The sequence below is a fragment of the Varanus komodoensis genome, unplaced genomic scaffold (assembly GCF_004798865.1).
Source record: "Varanus komodoensis strain SLA01 unplaced genomic scaffold, ASM479886v1 scaffold4, whole genome shotgun sequence".
In the NCBI taxonomy this organism is placed as follows: Eukaryota; Metazoa; Chordata; class Lepidosauria; order Squamata; family Varanidae; genus Varanus; species Varanus komodoensis.
Genome location: NW_025335941.1, coordinates 31,598,610 through 31,620,439, shown reverse-complemented (window position 1 = coordinate 31,620,439; position 21,830 = coordinate 31,598,610). Strand labels below are relative to the sequence as shown.

The 21,830-nt window shown below is 40.0% G+C and overlaps 2 protein-coding genes across 7 annotated transcripts in view; both read left to right on the top strand.

Annotated features, from left to right (window-relative positions):
• PHLDB2 (pleckstrin homology like domain family B member 2) overlaps nucleotides 1-6,095 on the top strand; it is an 82,680-nt gene extending 76,585 nt beyond the window's left edge. For all 6 annotated transcript variants that reach the window (XM_044441867.1, XM_044441866.1, XM_044441864.1 and 3 more), the window contains 3 exons: nucleotides 355-574; nucleotides 1,620-1,705; nucleotides 2,532-6,095. In XM_044441867.1, coding sequence (XP_044297802.1) covers nucleotides 355-574; nucleotides 1,620-1,705; nucleotides 2,532-2,672 — 447 coding nt within the window. In that variant the 3' untranslated portion in view covers nucleotides 2,673-6,095. The remainder of the gene's footprint in view (nucleotides 1-354; nucleotides 575-1,619; nucleotides 1,706-2,531) is intronic.
• Nucleotides 6,096-10,009: 3,914 nt separating this feature from the next.
• ABHD10 (abhydrolase domain containing 10, depalmitoylase) lies at nucleotides 10,010-18,945 on the top strand. Its single transcript, XM_044442469.1, has 5 exons — nucleotides 10,010-10,146; nucleotides 13,414-13,597; nucleotides 13,791-13,902; nucleotides 14,972-15,109; nucleotides 16,036-18,945. Exons 1-5 carry the CDS (start codon nucleotides 10,053-10,055, stop codon nucleotides 16,369-16,371), a joined length of 864 nt encoding a protein of 287 aa, XP_044298404.1. The 5' UTR covers nucleotides 10,010-10,052; the 3' UTR covers nucleotides 16,372-18,945.
• Nucleotides 18,946-21,830: the final 2,885 nt, after the last annotated feature.

The window sequence follows — 21,830 nt, the reverse complement described above, 5'->3', positions numbered from 1 at the left end:
TACTGTACTGTAGTTTCATTAGCAACTTGGTACTTTGTATTCCATTTAGCTGAGATGATGCTTTTCCAGAAACTGTTGGGGAGTTTTTCCCAATAGGTGTGTATGTTTGTGCATGTGTGTGTTCGGTCCCTTGAATCACTTAAAGGTTTTATGACTGCTTATCTTAAGCAATACTAAAGGAAAGGAAGGATTCAATGGAAGAGAACTCCAAAAGCTGCTCTGGGTTCTTCACAAGAGGAAAAAAGTCAGGATATAAATGCAATGTAATAATAACTATTTTGTTTGTGCATTAACATTTATGTGTAACTAGATAAATAGCATAATAACATCCACGTTTACTTTACTTTTAATTAGTCTCGGCCCTTGACTCGTTATTTGCCAGTCAGAAAGGAAGATTTCGATTTACGTGGTCACATAGAGACAGCTGGCCACAATATAGACACCTGCTACCATGTTTCACTTACTGAGAAGACGTGCAGAGGATTTCTTATTAAGATGGGAGGGAAAATTAAAACATGGAAAAAACGATGGTTTGTGTTTGATAGAAACAAGAGAACATTTTCTTATTATGCAGGTGAGTCATATGCTAAGCTTGACATGGGAAGCATTTCTATTGTCTCTTAATATATCATATTAATTCTGTCGTATCACTTTCGCAAGTTGTAATTTGTTTACTAGTCTTGTTCATATGTTCATATTTTGTATTGTAATAACTCATTGATTTCCCTAATTTTCCCGTACATCTAGTCCCTATCCATATTTACTTAAAACTCCCCTGTATTCAAACCAAAGTCAGAAAGTTAGCCGTTCCAATATTCAAACATTTTTACATGTGTGTCTGATTCTTCTCCATTCTCTTCTACAACAAGGGAAATGCTCAGTGGATATGGACTATAAATAAATGACCCAACTTAAAGCCAGTGGGGTACAGAGGCTGGAGTGTTGTACTGCAACTTCGGAATTCAAGTTCTAGTTCCCACTTGGCCATGTAGCTTCCTTGTTCACTTTGAGGCACTCATTGACTCTCAGCCTAGCCTACCTCGCAGCATTGTTGTGAGGATAAAATAGAGAGGAGTATTGTATAAGATTTATTGAATTCCTTGCAGAGAAAAAGACAGCATATAAATATAATTTGGTGATGAGGGTGGCCATGCAGTATCCTTAAAGGGATTTCAGGAAGCCAGATATTTTCACCCAAACACCAGGACATGGGGAATATATGCCTCCTCTCCATTTTCACATGTTTGGACATGGACACAGACACCGACACCATCCTTCCTCTTCATCCTTTCATCTTCCTTATCCTACTGGACTTTAAACCTCCCAGCCCAGCAGATCACAACCAGATTTCATCCTTTTGCTTCTCCGGTGGGCAGGCAGGAGGACTAAGCCAGTGAGCAACAGAGCCACAGTTCAAGTTTGTGCTCCCCCTTCCCCCTTTTTGATCTAAAAATATATTTAGACAAACTCAAAATGGTCAGTGGCCTTTAAAATTCCAGGTTTTCCTAGGAAAATTTGTAAACAAACATGTTATTCCTGACTCTTGTTTGGAAAAACTAATCCTTTAATCCCTACAATGTGGTGGTAGTTTCAATCCATTTCGTTTTCCTTATTTGCAGACAAACATGAAACTAAACTAAAAGGAGTAATTTATTTCCAAGCCATTGAAGAAGTCTATTATGATCATCTTAAGAATGCTCATAAGGTAAAAAAAGTCCAGCTTTTCCTACATGTAAAATGTGATTCATTGTAACTAATGAATGTATCTAATATATGCTAGTTTCAGTTTATTCTTGGTCGTGCTCTCTCCTTGAAACTTTTATAAATAAGCTGTGTTGACTACAGTTATGGAGGGAGTATTGCTGGTAGGCACAACGCTGCTTTTTGTAATTTGCACACAGTTCTACCTAACAGTTAACAGAGTGTGATTCATATTTAATTCCTGTGGACGAACATGAATTGCAATAGACAGGGAAATGTATTGATGATTTCTGGGCTTTTGACAAATGGTTCTCTTATTTATAACTTAATACATTGTGGTATTGTCCAGTTGTTCTTTTCATGGATTTCACTGGGTACGTGTGCATATGCATACATAGTATAGTGCAGACAAAGGCAGGATGTTATTTCATGAATTCACAAACTACAGTTGTACTTCTGTGTTAGTTTTGAAGGAGCAGCAATGCACGCATACAGTCTGTGATCCAGAAGAGCATGCACGAATCTAGTCTCTACTATGGAACAAATGGTGCAAAGAACAAGGTCTATAGTTGCTCGAAAGACAGTATTCTGACAGGTGAATCTTGCCAGAGAAAAGGAGATTTGTATCTTTTAAAATTCTATTGTGTAAACAACAGTTCAGAATACAGGAGACCTGTTCTCCTTAGCATCTGGTCACTGCCCAGCTGTCAGCTTTGGAAGACAACTGTAGGCATAAATTGTCTACAGTTGCATTCATTCACTGTGTTGCACTCAATGCCTGAAAGATTATATTTATACCATTGATTTTATGTACTTTTCTTTATTTCTAGAGTCCTAATCCTTTGCTGACCTTCAGTGTTAAGACTCATGACAGAATATATTACATGGTGGCCCCCACACCAGAAGCTATGCGGATCTGGATGGATGTAATTGTGACTGGGGCTGAAGGTTATACCCACTTCATGTTATAGTAAAATGGTGCAGAGGTTCATTGACAGGGCATAATGCAATAGAAACCTCACATCTAGGGGTGAAAAGCCATATTTAGTTACATTTGACAACCACATGACAGCAGAAACTCAAAAATCTTCTATCTTTATATTCCAACATGAAACACATGCTGTGGAAGGGAGCATTAATTTTTAGATGCATTGATCACAGTCATAGCAGAAGAAAAGAAAATCTGCTTAAAAGGTTGTAGTGCCCCAAAATGAATAATAGGATGACCATAAGCCTGGCACACAAATTATATAAACTGCATTGTTTGAAAGTGTTGATATACTCTTCAGTATTCAATATTAAGAAATGGAAGGTAAAGTTATGATGCCTATATTTAATGTTCAGAATTTCTGTGCAATTTTAATGTAATTTTCCTTATAGTATTTTATAGCATATTGCAAAACCACACTTTGTGGTATGTTTGTCTTAATTCACTGCAGCGCCAAAGATTCACACTTTATGATGAGATCTAGTTTCCATGTGATGGAAGAGTTTTCAGTTTTTCTCAAATGCAAATGAAGTGTCCAAATATAAATACCGTTATTTTTATTTTGAAAATACTGGAAAGAACCTAGAAGTATGAAGTCAATTTCAAATGTTAGCACAAAATCGAATATCCTCCAAGAGAAACTTTTTTCAAAGGACAGTATGGAAAGAAAACAAAGTACCATATGGAATGTTAATCCATACGTACAAGGGCTTACATTCTGCATTTTCTTATTTCTTAATTTCTTAAAAAATCAAAACATTCATCTTAACAGGACAAATTAGCAGAGCTAAAAACTGCCACTGAAAGGCCAGGTCTGTATACTTCTTTGCAATTTAGCAGCCAGTGAGACTTAGATCCCTTTGAGCCCCATACAGGTTTTTTGTATAAACTACAAAGAAAGCTTCAGTAGGCAATAACTTTAGTCACAGCATCTGGATCTCAAAGATCTATCACAGAGAAACAGATGGGAGATGGAATAATCTATACTCCCATGGGAAAGATTGACAGACTCAACCAGTGTGCCCATGACAGATCTTAACTGATCACCCTCCTAATATTGGTTGACTTAGAAACTAGAACTTGAAGCAATTTCTAACACAGACTAGTTGTCAACCAAAGTCCTTGAACTGGTTCAGAATTTTGAATGCATTGGTGATGAAGAGGGTACAGACATTTCTTTCTTATCATGCAAGCAAACATGCTGTGACCATTTGGCTTCAGCTTAATGGGTGACTGAACAGAAGGAAAACTTATTCCATGCCATAAGCAAAGCAGCTGCTGGCTCCATTGGCCACTTCCATAGAGCTGTGCTTTGGATTTCACCCTCCAGGGTGTCATCATGGCATTCTTTATGTTCTCATTTACTTTTGAGTTCTTACGTTATATTGTTCTTTAATCCACCCAAGATTAATTTTCCTTCCCAAACATACTTGAAGGAAGTGTTTGCTGACATATATACCCCCGCAAAATAAGCATATGTCATTACAGTTTTCCTGAATTTAGTATAGTGAATAAATTAATGCTACTTTCTCTGCCCTAAGATTTTTGAAGAATGTAAACTGGAGACCACAACTCAATGACAGAGCACCTGCTTTGCATACAAAAGGTCTCAGATTCAGTTTAAAAGGGGTTAGGTAGCAGATGAGTTTTGCTGAGGCACTGCCAATCAGAGTAGGGGTGAATAAACAGTCTTACAGAACAAACCTATGGCCTTAGGATGCTTCAGGTTCCCATATCTGAGGTCCAACTGAGGTTGGGCCTCAGATCTGGGGAACTTGTCCCCACAGCCACTGTGGAGAAAAATGTCTCTGCTGAATCTCTGCGGGTGTAAGAATAGTCTCAGAAAGAAGTGAAAGGGCATTCTTGAGAACAAGGGAGAAGACAACCCAGGTCTACGATGATATGGCACATCTTGCCTCCTTCTCTCCCCTTCTAAAGTGCCACAGGCAGAGCGCTGAAATTATTGTCTAGCTGATAAGCAAGGCAGGAAGAACAAGGAGATTGCCTCCACACTCCTCTCATCCTGCATAGATTGCCTGTAATCCTCCAGTCCAGGGATTTACAGGGATTCATTTTGGATTGCATCCTTATCTGATAAAAGGCAGCTTCCTATGATCTTATTACAAATTACTGATCTCAGATCAAGTAGGTCAGATAGTTTGAAGATCATGAGAGGGCCCCTTCATGAGCCCAGAAAAGTCTATAAAGTTTTCATGTGCTCAAGGGATTACCTTACCTCTTGTAAAGATTCTGTATTCCTCAAAGATTTTTTTTTCCATTTAAAATACATCTTTAGTCTTTGGATATTGTATTTAGATGAATGATTGAATTTTGAACTTTGTGTTTGATACTCTCTTTTAATAATTTGACTTTGTAAGTGCCATATGTTTTCAATGCAGTAAAGTAAAATGTGTTCAATGAATTATAATAAATCACTCTTGCAGAAATGTTGTATTTTCTAAATATGTCCTGTGTGAAGAAAGCTGACTATTTTTACAACATGGTGTATCCAGTAATGTGGTTACAATAGTTCACAAATGCTACATAATCCTAAATGTATTTACTTGAAATACCAAGAAAATGTGCTTAGAATCAGGGTTCAAAGGTTGTGTTTCCTTAAATTCAGCAAATTACTTTGAAGTAATACAGCATAAGTATTTTCTGCATGAGGCTTTTAACCTGCAACTTTGCTGGAACTTTTGCTTCTGGATTCTTTGTGGGATTGAGATCAGTTTCTTCACACATGTTCTTTCCCAGTTTTTTACCCCTCTCTGTCTTTCTGAATGTTCCATTAGACTAGATGGCACTGTGGTGTAGTGGAATTGTGCAAATATATCAGGGTTTCATGCTGCCATTCATGGAAATACCAGACTTTTCTGTTAGGAAAAAAATGTTATAATAGTTCCAAAGCAAGAGAGAGACCCTGGAAGAGGATGACATCCTGTAAAACATGCACAAAGTACTGTAACAGAGGAGTCATGAGTGCCCAATGAATGCCTTCTGTGGAAAGGCTCTAAGACTTCAATCCTACATACACTTACCTGGCAGTAAATCTTATTTAATCAGTAGAGCTTACTTCTGGACAGACATGCCTAGGATTGTGCTACAAATGATACATACCAGTCAGAAAGTAATTGGGATTGGACTGGATTTCAAAATCCATCTTAATCCACTGTAGACTCCCAACAAAAGGAACAAAGTATTACCACGAAGCCTAACTTGTGTGTTCTAAAGAAGACCGGGTAAAAACAATATTTGCAATACGTGATCATGTATTCTAGAAATGAATGACTTTGATTTATATAATTCCTTCATTTATTTTGGTTTTACTTCTATACCATTTTGCAGTTTTTATAATTGTTTTGTATCTTGCATGTTGTAATAACAAATAAATGTTTAAAATACCTTTCTGCATTTTAAATGTGTCTGATTTCTTGCTCATAAACATTAAACTTTTTAAATATATGTGTAAACTTTAATTCTGTGTGCAACCCAATCCTGTTCAGTATGAGATGGAAATCTCATCGATTTGTCACTGGATGTGACATGCATAGTATTGGGCTGTACATCACACTGCTTAACTAAGGTTGTAATTCTAACCACACTTACTGGGGAATCCATCATATACTGTAGATGTCATGTGCATGCACTTAGATGAGATTCCCAGGCGCGTGTGACAGTAGACTTATTCACAAGTAAATATTTACAGAATCAGGCTACAAAGTTTTAGTGTGCAATTCTAAAAACTTTCCAAAAGAACCATGAGCAACAAAAATGGAAAGGGCTTCATCAAAATGAAATCCAGTAAATTGGGTGAGCAACTGTTTTGGGTAGGGGTGAATTATCATGGGCTCCCCTCCCACAACCCCTGGCAGCACAGATCTGTTCTTCTATATTAATTTTTTAATCCACCCAGCAGCTAATGGCCTCTGGGCAGATGACATAACAGGGCGTGAGCACACTCCACTGCATCATGTTCCCTTTGGAACTAGGGCCACTGCATGAGCACTGCCTCCTTTCTGATGGTGGGAAGGTGAGGATCAATTTACACTTGGAATACTGGTAGCATGCTGGTCACCATGCTAGTAACCCACTCCACCAATCATGACCAAACATTCCAAAATTCTGGATAACCTCAGTGGTTTCATGCAGAAGTTAAATAGCATGGGGGACATGATTGAGCCCTCTCTATACTAGAGAGTCTAAGGGGCAGATCAATGTTTCTCAAGCATCAGCTTCTGGATCCAGCCCTCCAAGCTGGAGTGGAAACACTGCAATGCAGTGCTCCCTATTCCTAGCTCAGCCAGCCACTCCAGGAGGATATCGGAGTCAATGATTTCAAAAGCCACCAGGAGTACCAAAGAGGTCACACTCCCCATCTTCTGGTGACCAAAGCTGTTTCTGTGCCAAAACCTGGTCTGAATCCCTACCGAAATAGATCCAGATAATATCTTCCAAGAGTGCCTGCAGCTGGTTGGCTACCATCCATTCAATAATCTTGCCCAGGAAGGAGGTATTTTCAACCAGCCTAAAATTATTCTTGGTTCAGACAAGTTTTCTTCAGAAGTGGCCTCACCACTGCCTGGTACAGATGGCACAGGACCACTCCCTCTCATCAAGATGCATTAATCACCTCCCTGCCCCAACCAGTATTTCCTTTCCTGTTAGCTTTTATTAGCCTGGGGTGGGGGACGGGGGTGGAGACAAGGATTCACTACAGATGTATTTGCATGAACATCTCCAAGCTCCTTGTCAACTTTGAACTCAATCAGCATATAGTAGGCCCCAGCAACCACAGGAAGCTTTCTGGGTGGCAGAAAGAGCGCTGAGTAGAGGCATGAGAGCTTCCTACTGAGGGTTTATGCCAGGATTTGACTGCCTCCACTAAGACTTTTCCTCCATCTGCACTCAAGCCATCTCCTGTTTTGTTCCACCACTCTCAGCTCTGGGGTGTACTGCAGAGCTGTACAGAGAGAGTACTCAGGAGCAATCAAGTCAACTGCCCAGGTATATTCTAGACAGCAACCTGGGATTCGACAGAACTATCGGCCACATCAGCCAGAAAGCCTGCAGAAGCCCTCTAGAAACCACCCAGATCCAACAGGCTCCAGGGGCAGATCACATGAATGAATAAGTCTCCCACTCCTGCACTGGGGAAAACTTGTTAAATTTCAGCAGACAGTGATCTGACTGTGACAAACTAATTCAAAGTCCCCCATCATGACTGGCTGAAAAAACAAAAATCTAGAGTATACTCTCTTGATTTGGATTAGTGACAAGTTGGGGTAGTCTCATGGTTCTAATGGGGTCCATGGATTCCTGAACAGCCCCAGATAGGGTCCCTTTGACATGGATGTTAACATTCTCTAGGATCAGCAGCCTGGAAAACCTCAACATTGCAACAGAGACATTGTCAGCTTAGGTAAGAAGACTCTTGGGTAACTGGACAATTTCCCCCACTTCTTTCCATGACATGCTTGTCCAATTCCTGTCCAATTTAAAGTAGCCATGTCCCTTACTCTTCCATAACATATTTACTCTTCTGTATAAAATGCAAAATGTCTTTGGGACCCAACCACCATTGTTAAGCTGTTTCAGACTCCTTGCCATTCTCTTTTACTGGTATGTCACTGAATATAACTCCAAGGGAAACTGCAAAGCAGCTGAATTTGCTACTAGTGTTGCAGACTTTATGTTCCAGTAGTAAGAGAGCAATCTTGAAGCCCCTAGACATTCCCAGTTCCGAGATCAGAGACAGCACTACAACCTCAGAGCTGGGAATCAGACCTCTGCCTCCCTTGCAGCCAGCACAGAAAGAACTGTGCCAGCTGCTCCATGAGGTTGAGAAAACAACCTGGAAGAGAGAGTAAAGCGTTCAAGGAGGAGACTGGAGTGGCCACAATATGAGATATCCTGAAGCGTCTCCAGGATCTCTCTCTCCCTCTCTGAGCGGCTCAGCTAGGTGGCCAAAAACAGTCATCTAGGGAAAATGCGAAGTAGGAGTGGTAGGGAAACAGATTGTCTTAGTTGCCCCTTCCACTCTCCATAGGATTACATCCTAAAGTAGTAAAGGATACAATCAAGCAGTGGCTAATGAAAAAGTAAATTATAGCAAATGCATGTATATGCTTCCCCCGCTTCTTTTTACAATCACCCAAATAATTTTAAAAAATAGAAATGAAAACTCTAGGGAAAAGTGATTGAGCTGCAGGGCATGAAATGGTGCTGCAAAAGGCAAGGTATGGCAAGCCATGATCTCCAATACATCATCTTCACAAGGGTCAATTCCCATGCCCAACATCCCAGATTTTTTCTGTATGCACCCTCATGCATTATTGTGCTGTTCTTTCCCTCAATAAATTTTCTTCATTAAGCAAAAAGAAGAATTGCTGGGAAAACAAACGGGATTGCAAATGGATGAGTAAGTTTGTCCCCAAACCCACCCATAAAGTAACGGCTTGTCTTCAAAAATCTATAATGGTTCTGAGTCATGATGACTTCGTCTACAGGGGTGATGATCTCTTATCAGAAAGTGCAAGATTTTATTGTATTAAAAAGCATGCAGGCACTACCACTACGAATGAATGAATGTGTGCAACCCTTTGCAAATTTAAGCAGAAAAAGGTTCCAGACTTCCAGCATGTCACGGTCAAAACTGCGTCTTCAATTGCCTCTATCTCTCACCACTCATCTGATTGCATCCCTAAAATTATGAGGCAATGAAAGCTGAAGACTAGTTTGCAGGGCTGTCATAATCCACTCTGTTTTGCACTATCTGAAACACGGAGATCAAAACTCTGCATTTGCCATAGAATATTTAAGAGGCTTAGGGCACAGTCCTATGCATATTTAGATAGAAAGTCCTACAAATCCCAGCCTTCGACAGCTAGCCATGTAGCATTAATTATTTTTGATTTAAACATGCATATTATAAATACTTAACAGTGTTCTCATGAACTAAGATATTAGAAAGATTCTCAATTCTCGGTTTGCCTCAGCTTGGGGATGTGGAGTACTGTCCAATCCAAAGCATGAATTCCTGTATTTCTCTGTTGTTTCCTGTCATTTTTACTTGCGAAGGCTAGAAATGGTGCCTTAAGCAACCAGTTAGCTCTATCGCTCTACAGATCTACTTTCCAATACAAAACCATAGACATGAGCTGTATAGAGATAACGCCTTTCTCTTATATTTCTACCCTGCAGTAGGGCGCATGCGCGGACAAAATAACCTCTTCCTCCTCCTCCTCCCGCCCTTTCACCGCCCCCAACGTGCGCATGCTCACTTGCTGGTGAGGCGGCCAAAGGGGGTGTGGATGCTCACGGGTCGCTCACTGGCGGCGGGCTGCTCCGAGGCTGGGCGGGCATGGCTGCGGCGAAAGTCCTGTGGCGGTGGCAGAGGCTAAGCTGGGAAGCAACCGTGGCCCGGAGGACGGCGCTGGGCTTCCCTCAGTTGTTGGGTAAGTGCGGGCGGGCTGAGGTGGCCGCGGGCTAAAGTTTGGCGGGGTGGCCTGACTACTCTGCTGCTGCAGGGAAGGAAAAGCCGCCCATGGGCTTCGATTCTGCCGCGAGGGGAACCCTTCTTCCTTTCTTCCTTTCTTTGCTCCCCATCGCTCACTGCTGGCGCGTTTTTTGCTGCTTCTCCCCCCGCTCCGTCCTGCGAAGGAGGTTTGCGCTCGGGGACAGCATTTCTCGGGATCCGCGCAGCGCCTTGCACGCTGCTCGCCTTCAGCGTTAATCCCCTGCGTGCTTGTACGAGACGCTCCCGCAGCTCCAAGCATTCCGCAGGCTGGCCGAGGAATGCGTGCGGTTGTAGGAATGCTTAAACGCTTGTAGGATTGCTCCCTGAAAGGCTGTATGTTGCTCGCGCTTTGGGGGCAGGAGAGCATGATCCTTGAGTTAGCCCAGTCACGTTTCTTGCTGTCGGCACAGTTGCCGTTCATTGTAATGGGTTCGTTCTTAGGTTAGACCAGCTTGGTGCCCTCTTGATTTGTTGCCCTGGAACACTGAATTAGGCTAAGAGTTGGATAATACCACCTATCCAAACGCCCCCCTGAACTCCAACTCCTGTATTATTTGAGTTCAATTTAGGCACTTCCAGGGATTGGGCCATAAAGGGGTGTGTTTGTCCGTATGTATGTTTAAACTGAAAATAAGCCCCATTGAATACAATGAAATTTTTTGAGTAAAACATTGCATAGGATTTTGCTATAGGGGAGAGATGAAGAAACCTTAACACATGTAACTTATATCTCTGCATGCTTCCATCATGGGACTTAAGATGCTTTCAGGAGTTTCCCAGGTGGTTTCTCTTCCAGATGCTGATCAGATCCAAACTTGCAATGCTTCTAGACAGAAGGCTTTGATTCTCACAATCAGTTGTGCAGTTGTGGGGGGGGGGGGGGGGTAAAGAAAAGGATGAAAGAAACTGTGGACAAATGCAGGGTTGTGAATTGAAGACATATCCCCTCTCTCCAAATATAATCCTGTGAATATGACAGTGTAATTGTCCAATAAAAAGCCTAGTCTGGAAGCATACCTGCTGAGCTTCAGCAAATTGGTCATGCTGTGTCGTGTATGAGAGCTGAACATAGCCTGGGGGTACAATTTGATTGCTCCATTTTAGTTGCTAGCTGAACTATCTGAAATATCAAAGAGTACTACTACTTCATAATCTGGATTGTGTAAAGCAACCTTGGGTGAATTCAGCCTCATGCACATCTCCACATATGGAACAATGCTGGAGTGCATTGCAAAGTTGTTATAAGCCTGTTCCAACCATAGGCCCACCCCCAGTGTACAATATGAATGGTAGTCTATTGTCTTGCATCCATAGGATTATGATAAGGCACTATCTGTCATCAGTCCTCCACACACATACCTGCAAGATGGGTATGATAGCTCAGTGCTACTTTATAGGGCTATTGTGCACTTCTCTTTCTTTGTCATAGCTGCACCTCCTGAAATATGAGGACTAGAGCTGAGCACTGTATCTGCTTTATAGTGTTATCTCCTCGATGTTCAAGCACTAACAGCAATTTTCCTACAAGCTAAGAATTTATTTGGAAATACTTTTAATTCCTGTTTATGTTTTGACTATTGACATAACAGGTTGTTTTCTTTTTACAACAGCATTGGGCCTGCTTGTATTTTGGTTATTAACCTGCAATCTGTATACTTGTTTTAAGGTACCTTTTTATTGCATTTAAGTTATGGATATTCAGGCCATCTGCACATGCTCGCAGACACTCTTACTGCTTAATATACTAGGGCACTGAAGCCAAGTATATGCAAGAACTAATTTTGGTGCTGTTTGTGGCCATAAACATATGGAGAAATTGCTATGATTTCTCTTGGGGAGGTGTTATCCTTTGGGAAATGTAGAATAGTAGAATTACTCCTTTGAACTTTTGTTGCTATAGAAACATCATTTCAAATACTCAGAAAACTGGGGTGATAGTTAACTGTGGCTTTTAAGGGGCTGAGAATAAAATATTTCAAATATTTTCCATTATGTATGGAATGTAAAATATGTACATGCAAAATGACTAGTCAGTTTTGTAGGTAGCTTTTCTGAAACTCTTTAGTTGAGAACACAGGTCCATGAATATTAACTTGGCTTTCAAGCCAGACATTATTTGTAGTCTCATTACCTCCAAGTTGCCTTGTATGTGTAGAAACCTTTAAAAAGAGGCAGGATGCATACTTGCTCTTTGATTTGAAGCAGTGCCGTTTCTTATCTTTTCCAAGAGACAGTGCAAGCAAGAGCTGTAGGAAGATCATTAACCAGATATGTGTCCATTAATGAATACACCAGCTTGTTAGGAAGCCCCAAGAAGTTATCAGCCTGCCAAAAGTTTTATTTATCTGCATCTTATGCACTAGATCAGTTTTTGGTGAATGGACAGAGCTTTGTATCTCCTTTGCTAGTCCTCCTTAGAGTAAGAAAAAGTGAGTTATTTTTTTTCTGGCTGGAAATGCATCAGACTGGTAGAGGACACACAGTGGCCTTCAAATACATACTTGGCCTTATAGTGAGTGTTCAGGAATAGGGCTATTCTTGGATATTCAGCACTGAACTGCAGTGTACTGGCAGAGGTGAGATGGATCATTCTGTCCCTTTCCTGCTAGCTTGCTTGGTTCTCATGCTGGCTTCTCTTCCCCAACCAGGACAGAAGGAATGGAGCACTCTATACTTGTTTTTTGTGGGGACCAGGTGAATAATTAAATACAAGCATGGAATGCATCCTGCATCATAGAAAAGATTTAGAAGTTGTCAAGCTTAACTTATGCAAGAAGAAGCAATGCCGAGCTTGAATTTTTCCTAAGCAGTTAAATATTAGAGTAAATTAAGTATATCTAATGAACAAATATATTTGTACTCCTCTATTGATAGAGGGTTTATTTGTATATTAATAATAATTATTAAGCATCATTTCTCAGTTGCAGTTCTTTTGGAAAAGACTTGGTATCTGTGATTTTGTATGATTGCTATTTCTATAAAGATCTTTCTTATTTGAGGAGAAGATTCATTCCAGATTATGATATATATTGCACTTTGTTATTCTGTACATATTTGAAAATGTTTTCAAAAGGTTTCCTAAAATGAGACAGTTAATTGAATGACTCTTAAACAGTCCACTTCAGCAGCCTTCTCTGTCTTTCAATGAATGTATATTCATACAGTGAACAGACAAACGACTAATGGCTTAATGTTTTCTGTTTAGGTTGTAGACAAAAATCATCACACAGTTTCCTTAACCGAACTGATAATCCGAATCTAGCTTATCATAGGCTAAAAGGCAAAAATCCTGGAGTTGTATTCCTTCCAGGTCTTTTCTCAAATATGAATGGTGATAAGGCGCTTGCACTGGAAGACTACTGCAAATCAGTTGGTCATGCTTTTGTAAGGTATGTCATAAGGCTGCATGCTAATGCTTAACAAGATGCAAACACTTTTCATTAAGTTATTTTGGCAAAGTATTTTCCTGAACATTTTCTTAATGGCTTGATGATACTATTTTATTTTGTGCACAAAATACACAACTATACCTTCATTACACAACTATACCTTCATTTAAACCTCTCCTGTCTGATTTCACAGGTTTGATTATAGAGGTTGTGGAAGTTCAGAAGGCAATATTAAAGAGAGTACATTGGGAAAGTGGCGGAAGGATGTTCTTTCTATACTAGATGAACTCACACAAGGACCACAGGTTGATTTTTTTTCCTTTTTTTAAGTTGTGCTGTATTCACTGATTGTGAATTAAAATGATTGGAAATGATGCCATTAGGTTACATATGCCACCACTGTCATACTTTTACTTGCAAAACACTTTGGTAGGGACAAGACTGCTGGTTGATAAATTCATAAGTAATTGTTGTTACTCAAGATATAGTTATGTAAAACTGCCTTTTAAATAGAAGTGCTTTCAGAGCACAGGTAAGAAGTGTGATATAAATCCTTCAAGTAAGAAGTAATGGTTTTAAATTTAGCAAGGGTTTTAAACTACCTGGGAATTGCATTAATAATAGGCATAGGTTAAGTTACATTAAGTTACATAGCTATAGTTTCACAGTGCATCCAATTTAGGAAGCTATGGCTAGCAGCTTCTGAACAATTCAGAATATTACAGAAGTTTAAAGAAGCTGAATGTGGAGTCATAAAAGGATTAGCAGATCAAGATAATGATTGTCCAAGCATGACCATTGACTGCAAGTATGGTTGTCATGTCAGCTGGTGTTTATATTCTCACAGGCCAGGGGTGCAGAAATACTGGCTTCTGGGGCACTGCAGTCCAGCCCACACTACCTTTTGGAGGCTGTCCAGTGATTGAGTTTTAGAATCCAACCCATTGTATTGAAGGAATCCTCTTGCTAACTTATTTACTTATTTATTTAGAAAATTTGTAGGCCATCCATCACTGGCCTACAAGCCGGCTTACAACAGAGGGTATCTCCCAGTACTGTCTTACTTGGGTAGAGCAGTGGGGATGAGGGCAGCCTGGTCCTTTTCTCTGTACGTTCTTCCAGCACAGAGAATGAAAACGGATGGCATCGGGGATGGAGTTATCCCCTCTGCTGTCAGCTCACGATGGGGTCGTGCAAAGCAATTCAGGCCCCTATCAGAATATGGTGCTGCATCTAAGTAATAGGCAATATTCATATATCACTTAAAGCAGCTTAATCTAACTGAATTTATGGTGACATGATTACTAAATTAATAGTAAATGTATGTTGCACATTTATATAACATAAAAGCACTAATACTGGTTTTCTATTAAGATTTTAGTTGGTTCCAGCTTGGGTGGATGGCTGATGCTTCATGCTGCAATTGCACGTCCAGAAAAGGTGGCTGCACTAGTTGGAATAGCAGTCGCCGCAGATTATCTTGTAGCGACTTATCAACAGCTTCCTGTAGAGGTAAGAAGGGAAGTTGGCTTTCCTAATCAAAAGAAGGCACTCTAGTATCTTTTTGGATTTTAACTCTAGGTTGTGGTGAAGTGGTGCTGTCATGGTCCACAATGCATATTACTTGTAAAAAGGAGCATGCCTAATATGTATGTATGTATCCCTGATGGATCACAGAAAGAAACTTGGCCAGTACTTGCAAGAGTCAGCTCCTATAAGTGTCAACTCAACTGGGCCAACCTTTCTTGTGCTGCTCACTTCCCACTTGGGTTACAGGAGGGAACTGATCAGGGCCAGTGGAATCAGCTCATTCAAGCTCTGGCTGTGATGTGCTCCTCTGTCTTCTGACTTCAGAATGAGCAACAGGGGAATCTGCTTGTTAAATCCTGTTTGAGATTGGCGATAATATCAATATTTCTTTCTCCCCAGGGCAGAGTTTGGAGAGGGCAGGAGCTTAGGAATGCAAGTGGTGCTTCTGATGTCCAAACTGAGCACCTCTGTGGACTAGATTATACCTGTATGTTGCCCTTCGCTCCTCTTAAGTTGTTTAATTTTGGGATCATCAGATTGAGCTTGCCTTAGAGACCAAAGTATTGTGTGTACTGTATTAGACCTTTCACCATCTGAGGGTGATTATTTCAGCTGTGACCCCTCCAGGACAATTCATGTAAAATATAATTTCTAGGGTGTTAACTGGGGCAGAATAAAACTTTAGATGTTTGCATTCCTAAGAGAACTCAAAAGTTTTGATCCTTTTAAAAGCCCTCCATAGTCCCATATTGTGTACCCGCAAAAACTTCCTCTGCCTCATATATTCCATAAGGGCACAGTGATAATGTGCAGGTAAGGCTTAATGTTTGAACAGCCTTGCCTTACACAGAAAATAGGATTCAACTGTCTTTCAGTAAGTTAGTCTATTGCATGTTTTAACTTCCTAGACCAAAAAAGAAATAGAAGAAAAGGGTGAATGGAGGCTGCCAACCAGGCACAACAAAGAAGGATTTTACTCTCTGCCATATGAACTCATTCATGAAGCAGAAAATCACTGTGTCTTGAGTAGCCCTCTTCCCATAAAATGCCCAGTGAGACTCATCCATGGGATTAAAGATGAAGATATCCCATGGCAGATTTCAATGAAGGTTGCCGAGAATGTTGTCAGTGGAGATGTGGATATTATTCTCCGCAAAGGTGGCCAACATCGACTGAATGAGAAGGATGATATCAGACTCATGATATATACTGTGGAAGACTTGATTGAGCAGTTGAGCACCTAGTCTGAATTTCATGGGGACAGGAGCAGAAGACATCTTAAAAGAAAAAAACTAATTTCAAAGGTTCAGCTAGAAAGACCTGGAGATTTACAATTATCTTCTTACCTTTTCACTCTTGGTGGGGACAGGCAGTAAATACAGCTATTTTCTTGAAGCTGTATTTGCACAGACAATACAATGTGAATAAAATGCTGCTGTTAAAACCCTTGTGCCCTACTCAGATTACCACTGACCTTTATGCAATGTGCATTTCTCCTATTCTCACTCCTGAGTATATTATATAAGTACATTTGTGCCAATAATTACTACTCATCTTGTAGTCTAGTGTGACTTTTCATTCATTTTTACACTTTAAATAAATATGCATTAGAACACTTTTTCACATAAGTTGTGAAATGTAACTTAATAGTCTCTGGAATATGCCTGAAATACTCATATGTTACTTCTAGTATGAACCAGTAGTTGGCTTTCTCAGTGCCGAATGATACTGAAAGTTAGGGGACATACATGTTTCCTCCTGAATTACCTAAAATAGCTTGAATTATTTATGTTTCCTGTGCATGAGTTAATAGGCTACTAGAACTGTTCATTATAATATTTTAGACCCAGGTTTCACCAAAGGAAAAACAAAAATCCATCACTTAATGCACATTTGTATACCAAAGAATGAGTCTTTCTATATCACTTATCAGACATCTAAACACAGGAAATGGCTTTAGTCTGGATCTGTTTCGTGCTTGATATGGCCAGGCCCACCAACATAAAATATTAGATGTATCGCAGCAGTATTGGCGGGAAAGGGGAGACATTCTGGGGAGACAAGATTGCAGAGCAGAAGGAAGGATTAAACCAGCATGCTGTGGTCGTAATCCAGTTTGGCTGTGTCCTACTTGGTTTTAATTAGTGGAAAAAAATGTCACTGCAAGTAACATATTTACTGTTGTATGTATTTAGAGCCTTGTCTCACAGAGTAGAATTAGGCCATAAGTATGGAAACACATCAGTGGTTCTGTTCAAGACTGCTATTTATTTTGGTTCTATAAACTTGCAGTGATGGATTGCCTAAGAAGATCATATTTGCAAAGTGGACTGCTGCATATTCCTCAATCCTGATTTATCTTGTGATTGCAGTTGTCAGTGATGAAGATCCTGAAGCTTTTTCTTATATACTGGCATGGCTTGGCATAAAAAATTTCATTGCTATATTTAAGAAATGCTACTTTAAACTTAAAAGATTATTACTATAAAAATTTGTTCTGCATGTAGCCTTGAAGAGGGTTTTCTAGGGTTAGCATTTCTCAGTACGAGTTTTTCATATGATGAGGAAACAAATCTGATGACATTACAGCTCAAAAAAGTTCAACTATAAGTCACTGAATCAATTTCTGCTGTGCAAATGAGGCAGGCCTACAACACCCAGTCTGGAGCATGTTGAATGTTGCAGGCCCTTTTTCCCCGCCTAAATATGCATAGATTATACCTTAGGTATTTCATTTATTGCAAAAAGCTCTAGATGGTAAGCCATGTTACTCTGTGATGAGAAGTCTGCTTTTTGTCAATGCTTTACCATACCTGGTGTTATCAGATGCTTAACCTCCAGGAAATCGCTCTCAGTAGGTGCTATTCCCATTGAGACTTCCCAGCAATTGGGAATCTAGTGCCTTAAATGGATTCTCAGCACTTAGTATTTCACAGCTCTAGGGAAAAGGCTGCCTTTAATTGTAAGTTTCTAAATGTGGTTTAACAACATGAAGAAACATGATGTTGCATGTCTACACAGGCCTGGATGACCTGAGTGTGCTCCTGCTGAATAGTGTCAGCACAAGTCTGTGTTGCACCTGCAGTCCTTTGGATTGCAGCATGACAGGAGATACTATTGTGGATGCTGCTTGACTGATTCTGTGTCATGAGTTCAGTTGTGCTGAGTATTGCATAATAAAGCTCTTCTCGGATGCTGTATTTCTGAGAATTCACAAGGAAGGCTGTGTTAATGAGTAAGCAGCGCTTCTGGTAAAAACTGTAACTGTTCCAGATTCCGAACACTGGGTTATAGACTGCCCAATAGGCTTCTCTGTGTACTGCAGAGATACAGAAAGGAGCTGATAAATCATAGTAATTATACTTGATTATGCACTTTTAAGGGGAGATCTGTCTATGTAAATCTAGGAAGAATCTAGTATCTTTTGCATGCAGATACCAAACAGGTCCACAATCTGATTCACTTTCCTCTGAGCATTCAGTCTCCTGTCTGAGACTGTCTACTGTTACTCCTTCATACAATTCTCTCATCAGAAAATTGAGCAAAGAGAACTGCTGTGCAAAAAAGGCAATGACAAAGTACAGTTTTCTTAAATATGCAAAATAGTGCCCTAAAAGAAATGTCTGTCTTATCCAAGTAAATGCAGAGTAGATGTTAAGAATTTGAAAATAACTGTCTGCATGTGTTTGAAAAGAATGAAATGGCTGTACATAAATTGTACGTGACCTGAACTGCAGTGACAAAAAGTAAGTTTCCCTCTTTTTGTACAATTTTCAGACTTCTTATTACCCTTAATAAAGAGATGTTGTCCCAAAGTATGCTTTTATGTTATACATTCTATGACACTACCCACTTAAGAAGTTATGTAGAATGTTAACAGTTCATTTATAATGAATTCTTAGAATAGGATAATTGACTTTTAAAGCAGCTCTTTTACTGCAACACTCAATGTTCTGCATTTCTTCCACACTCACCCTATGCCTAGTAGCATGTTTAAACTTTGTATAGAAAGAACATTTTTCTAGTTTAGGCAAATCATGGCATTGAAATTTAGCCACATCAGAGTTTGTGTAGTACTGTTCATTGGACTTCAGGTGAAAACAGCCTCTGGTACAAAGATCAGCTGGGCACTGTACTGCACGCCTAGACTGTGGCAATCCGTTTTATCACAAAATTTAGTGTGTTGAGTGACAGTTTGAAGTAGCATTGGCTACTTTGCGAGAAATCACTGAGTTACTAAAGATACAGAATTGCTGTTACTTTCCAGCTAGTTTTACTTGCTTACACTCTGGTTTTTTCACTAGACACAACATTGATGTAGGTTGATCAGTTCTCTAGGCGTTGTATACAGATAATACTACAGTATAGCTACTTCTCACATACTTAACTCTCTAAAAGAGATAACTACAAAAGGGGATGGGAAACAGAAAAACAAAATGATGCATGTTCAGGTGGAGTTAACTGATGGAGTCAATTCTGAATGGGCCAGGTGCCAGCTTTGTCCCAGCCAAACCAGTTGGAATGGACTGCACTGGTCATCTCTTCCTACAGCAACAACTGAATAAAGATGGCCTATTACTTCATCAATTAGAAACCACTTAGAACTCTCTAAAATGCAGTAGGCAAAGTGTCACTTAGAAATTTAATAAGAATGAATGTTAGCTATTAAATGGGAACGCCTATTTAAAAATTTTGCTTTGCTAAAGAAATCTGTCCTGCAACCCTATCACTTCATCAGGGTAATAGTACTAATGACATATACTGTATACATTACTGAGATAATGCGTGAATCAGCCTAGAACCTACCAAAGGCCTGTCTACTGTGGCATCCTGGTTTGTTTTATGGATGCACAAAAACAGGAAATGAGAATGAATGTTAAATATTGTGAGCATGTGCAGTGTTACATAAACCTAATTATTACAGCTTTTTGACCCAGGATCAGACTTGCTGTGAAGCAGTAGTTTCAGAATGCAAAATCTAGAGGGAGTCTTCCTTTGTTTCATTAAAAATACATAAAAATCTGCAGACTAATGCTATATTGAACTCACTTCAAATACAAAAATGATGCAAGGTCTCTTCTGCTATATGATCTGAAGGGCTGGCTCATGCAATTCAGTTTTATATATAATTTCTTTCATATTCCACATGCTTCACAAGATGACTTAACATTACTGCAACTTCTCCTTAAAGACAAACATAATCTAATCTCCAGGTTTCAATTTATCTGGATGCCTCTAGCTGTGGCAGGTTTGATTAGGTTTGTAATACTAAACTCTATTATTGTCTTCCTGCAGCTTTGTCTGGGAAATAAAATCATCCCAGCTGGGAAGATGGAAATAAGCTATAAACATTGATATGGAAGCTGCTAGATGTTGATTTAAACTGTTAGACAGCTGATTGAGTTGTAGCAGATACATCATTGACAACTGGTGATGCTTAGCTTGCATTTCATTTCTGTATAATGTAGCATCCAGCATTTTCATTTTAAAAAATGGCACAAATCTGTATTCTGAACATAACATGATTTACATCCATGCTAGATCAAATCAATTTTGGTTGGTGGATCGAGCTTCGGAGAGGGTGAATTGAACCTTGTCCTGAATGGGGTTGCACTCCCTCTTAGGGACAAGGTTCGCAGCTTGGGAGTGCTCCTCGACCCAGAGCTTTCACTGGAAGCTCAGGTAACAGCAGTGGCGAGGAGCGCTTTCCTCCAGCTTCGGCTAATTCATCAGCTGCGCACCTATCTGGAGAATGACTGCCTTGCGACAGTGACACATGCGTTGGTGACTTCCCGTCTGGACTTCTGTAACGCGCTCTACGTGGGGCTACCCTTGAAGACGGTCCGGATACTTCAATTGGTCCAAAATAGAGCTGCCAGGCTGCTGACGGGGACTGGACGTTATGTTCACATGACTCCAGTTCTCCGTCAGCTTCACTGGCTTCCCATTGAAGTCCGGGCCCAATTCAAGGTGTTGGTAATGACCTATAAAGCCCTAAACGGCTTGGGTCCTGGTTACCTGAAGGAGCGCTTACATCCTTATATGCCCAGCCGCCCCCTGAGATCGGCGGGAGAGGCCCTTCTCCGGGAGCCCTCCATGGAAGAAGTTAGGAGGGTGGTTACTCGGAGGAGGGCTTTCTCAGCGGTGGCGCCTAAGTTATGGAATGCGCTCCCCAGAGAGGTCCGCCTGGCGCCATCGTTATTTGTTTTTCGGCGCCAGGCGAAGACCTTTTTATTTAAGCAGTATTTTAAATGTTAATATTATTGAATTTTATTTGGCCAGGGCGGCTTGTTTTATAGTGTATGTTTTATATTATATATTTGTATTTTATTGTATATATTTTAAAATGTTATTTTAATCTTTTTGTTGTAAGCCGCCCCGAGGCTTCGGCGAATGGGGCGGCATAAAAATGTTTTAATAAATAAATAAATAAATAAAAATAAATTTTCCACTTTCTGTTCTGCCTAACCCTTGTGCCTTGTCTGTAGCATTGAGCTACACTAATGATATTACAAGTTGTTAAAATAATTGATTATTTTAACCTTCAAGAACAAGGTAACATGTTTTGACAGGACACTTTAATGCATATTTCTAGACCAACACTGTTAGAAAATGGTTAATTATTTTAACATGGAGCATTCATAATATCAGTAATTCAGCTGAAGTGGAAAAACGTTTTCCTTCAGAAGGCTTTACTAAGGTT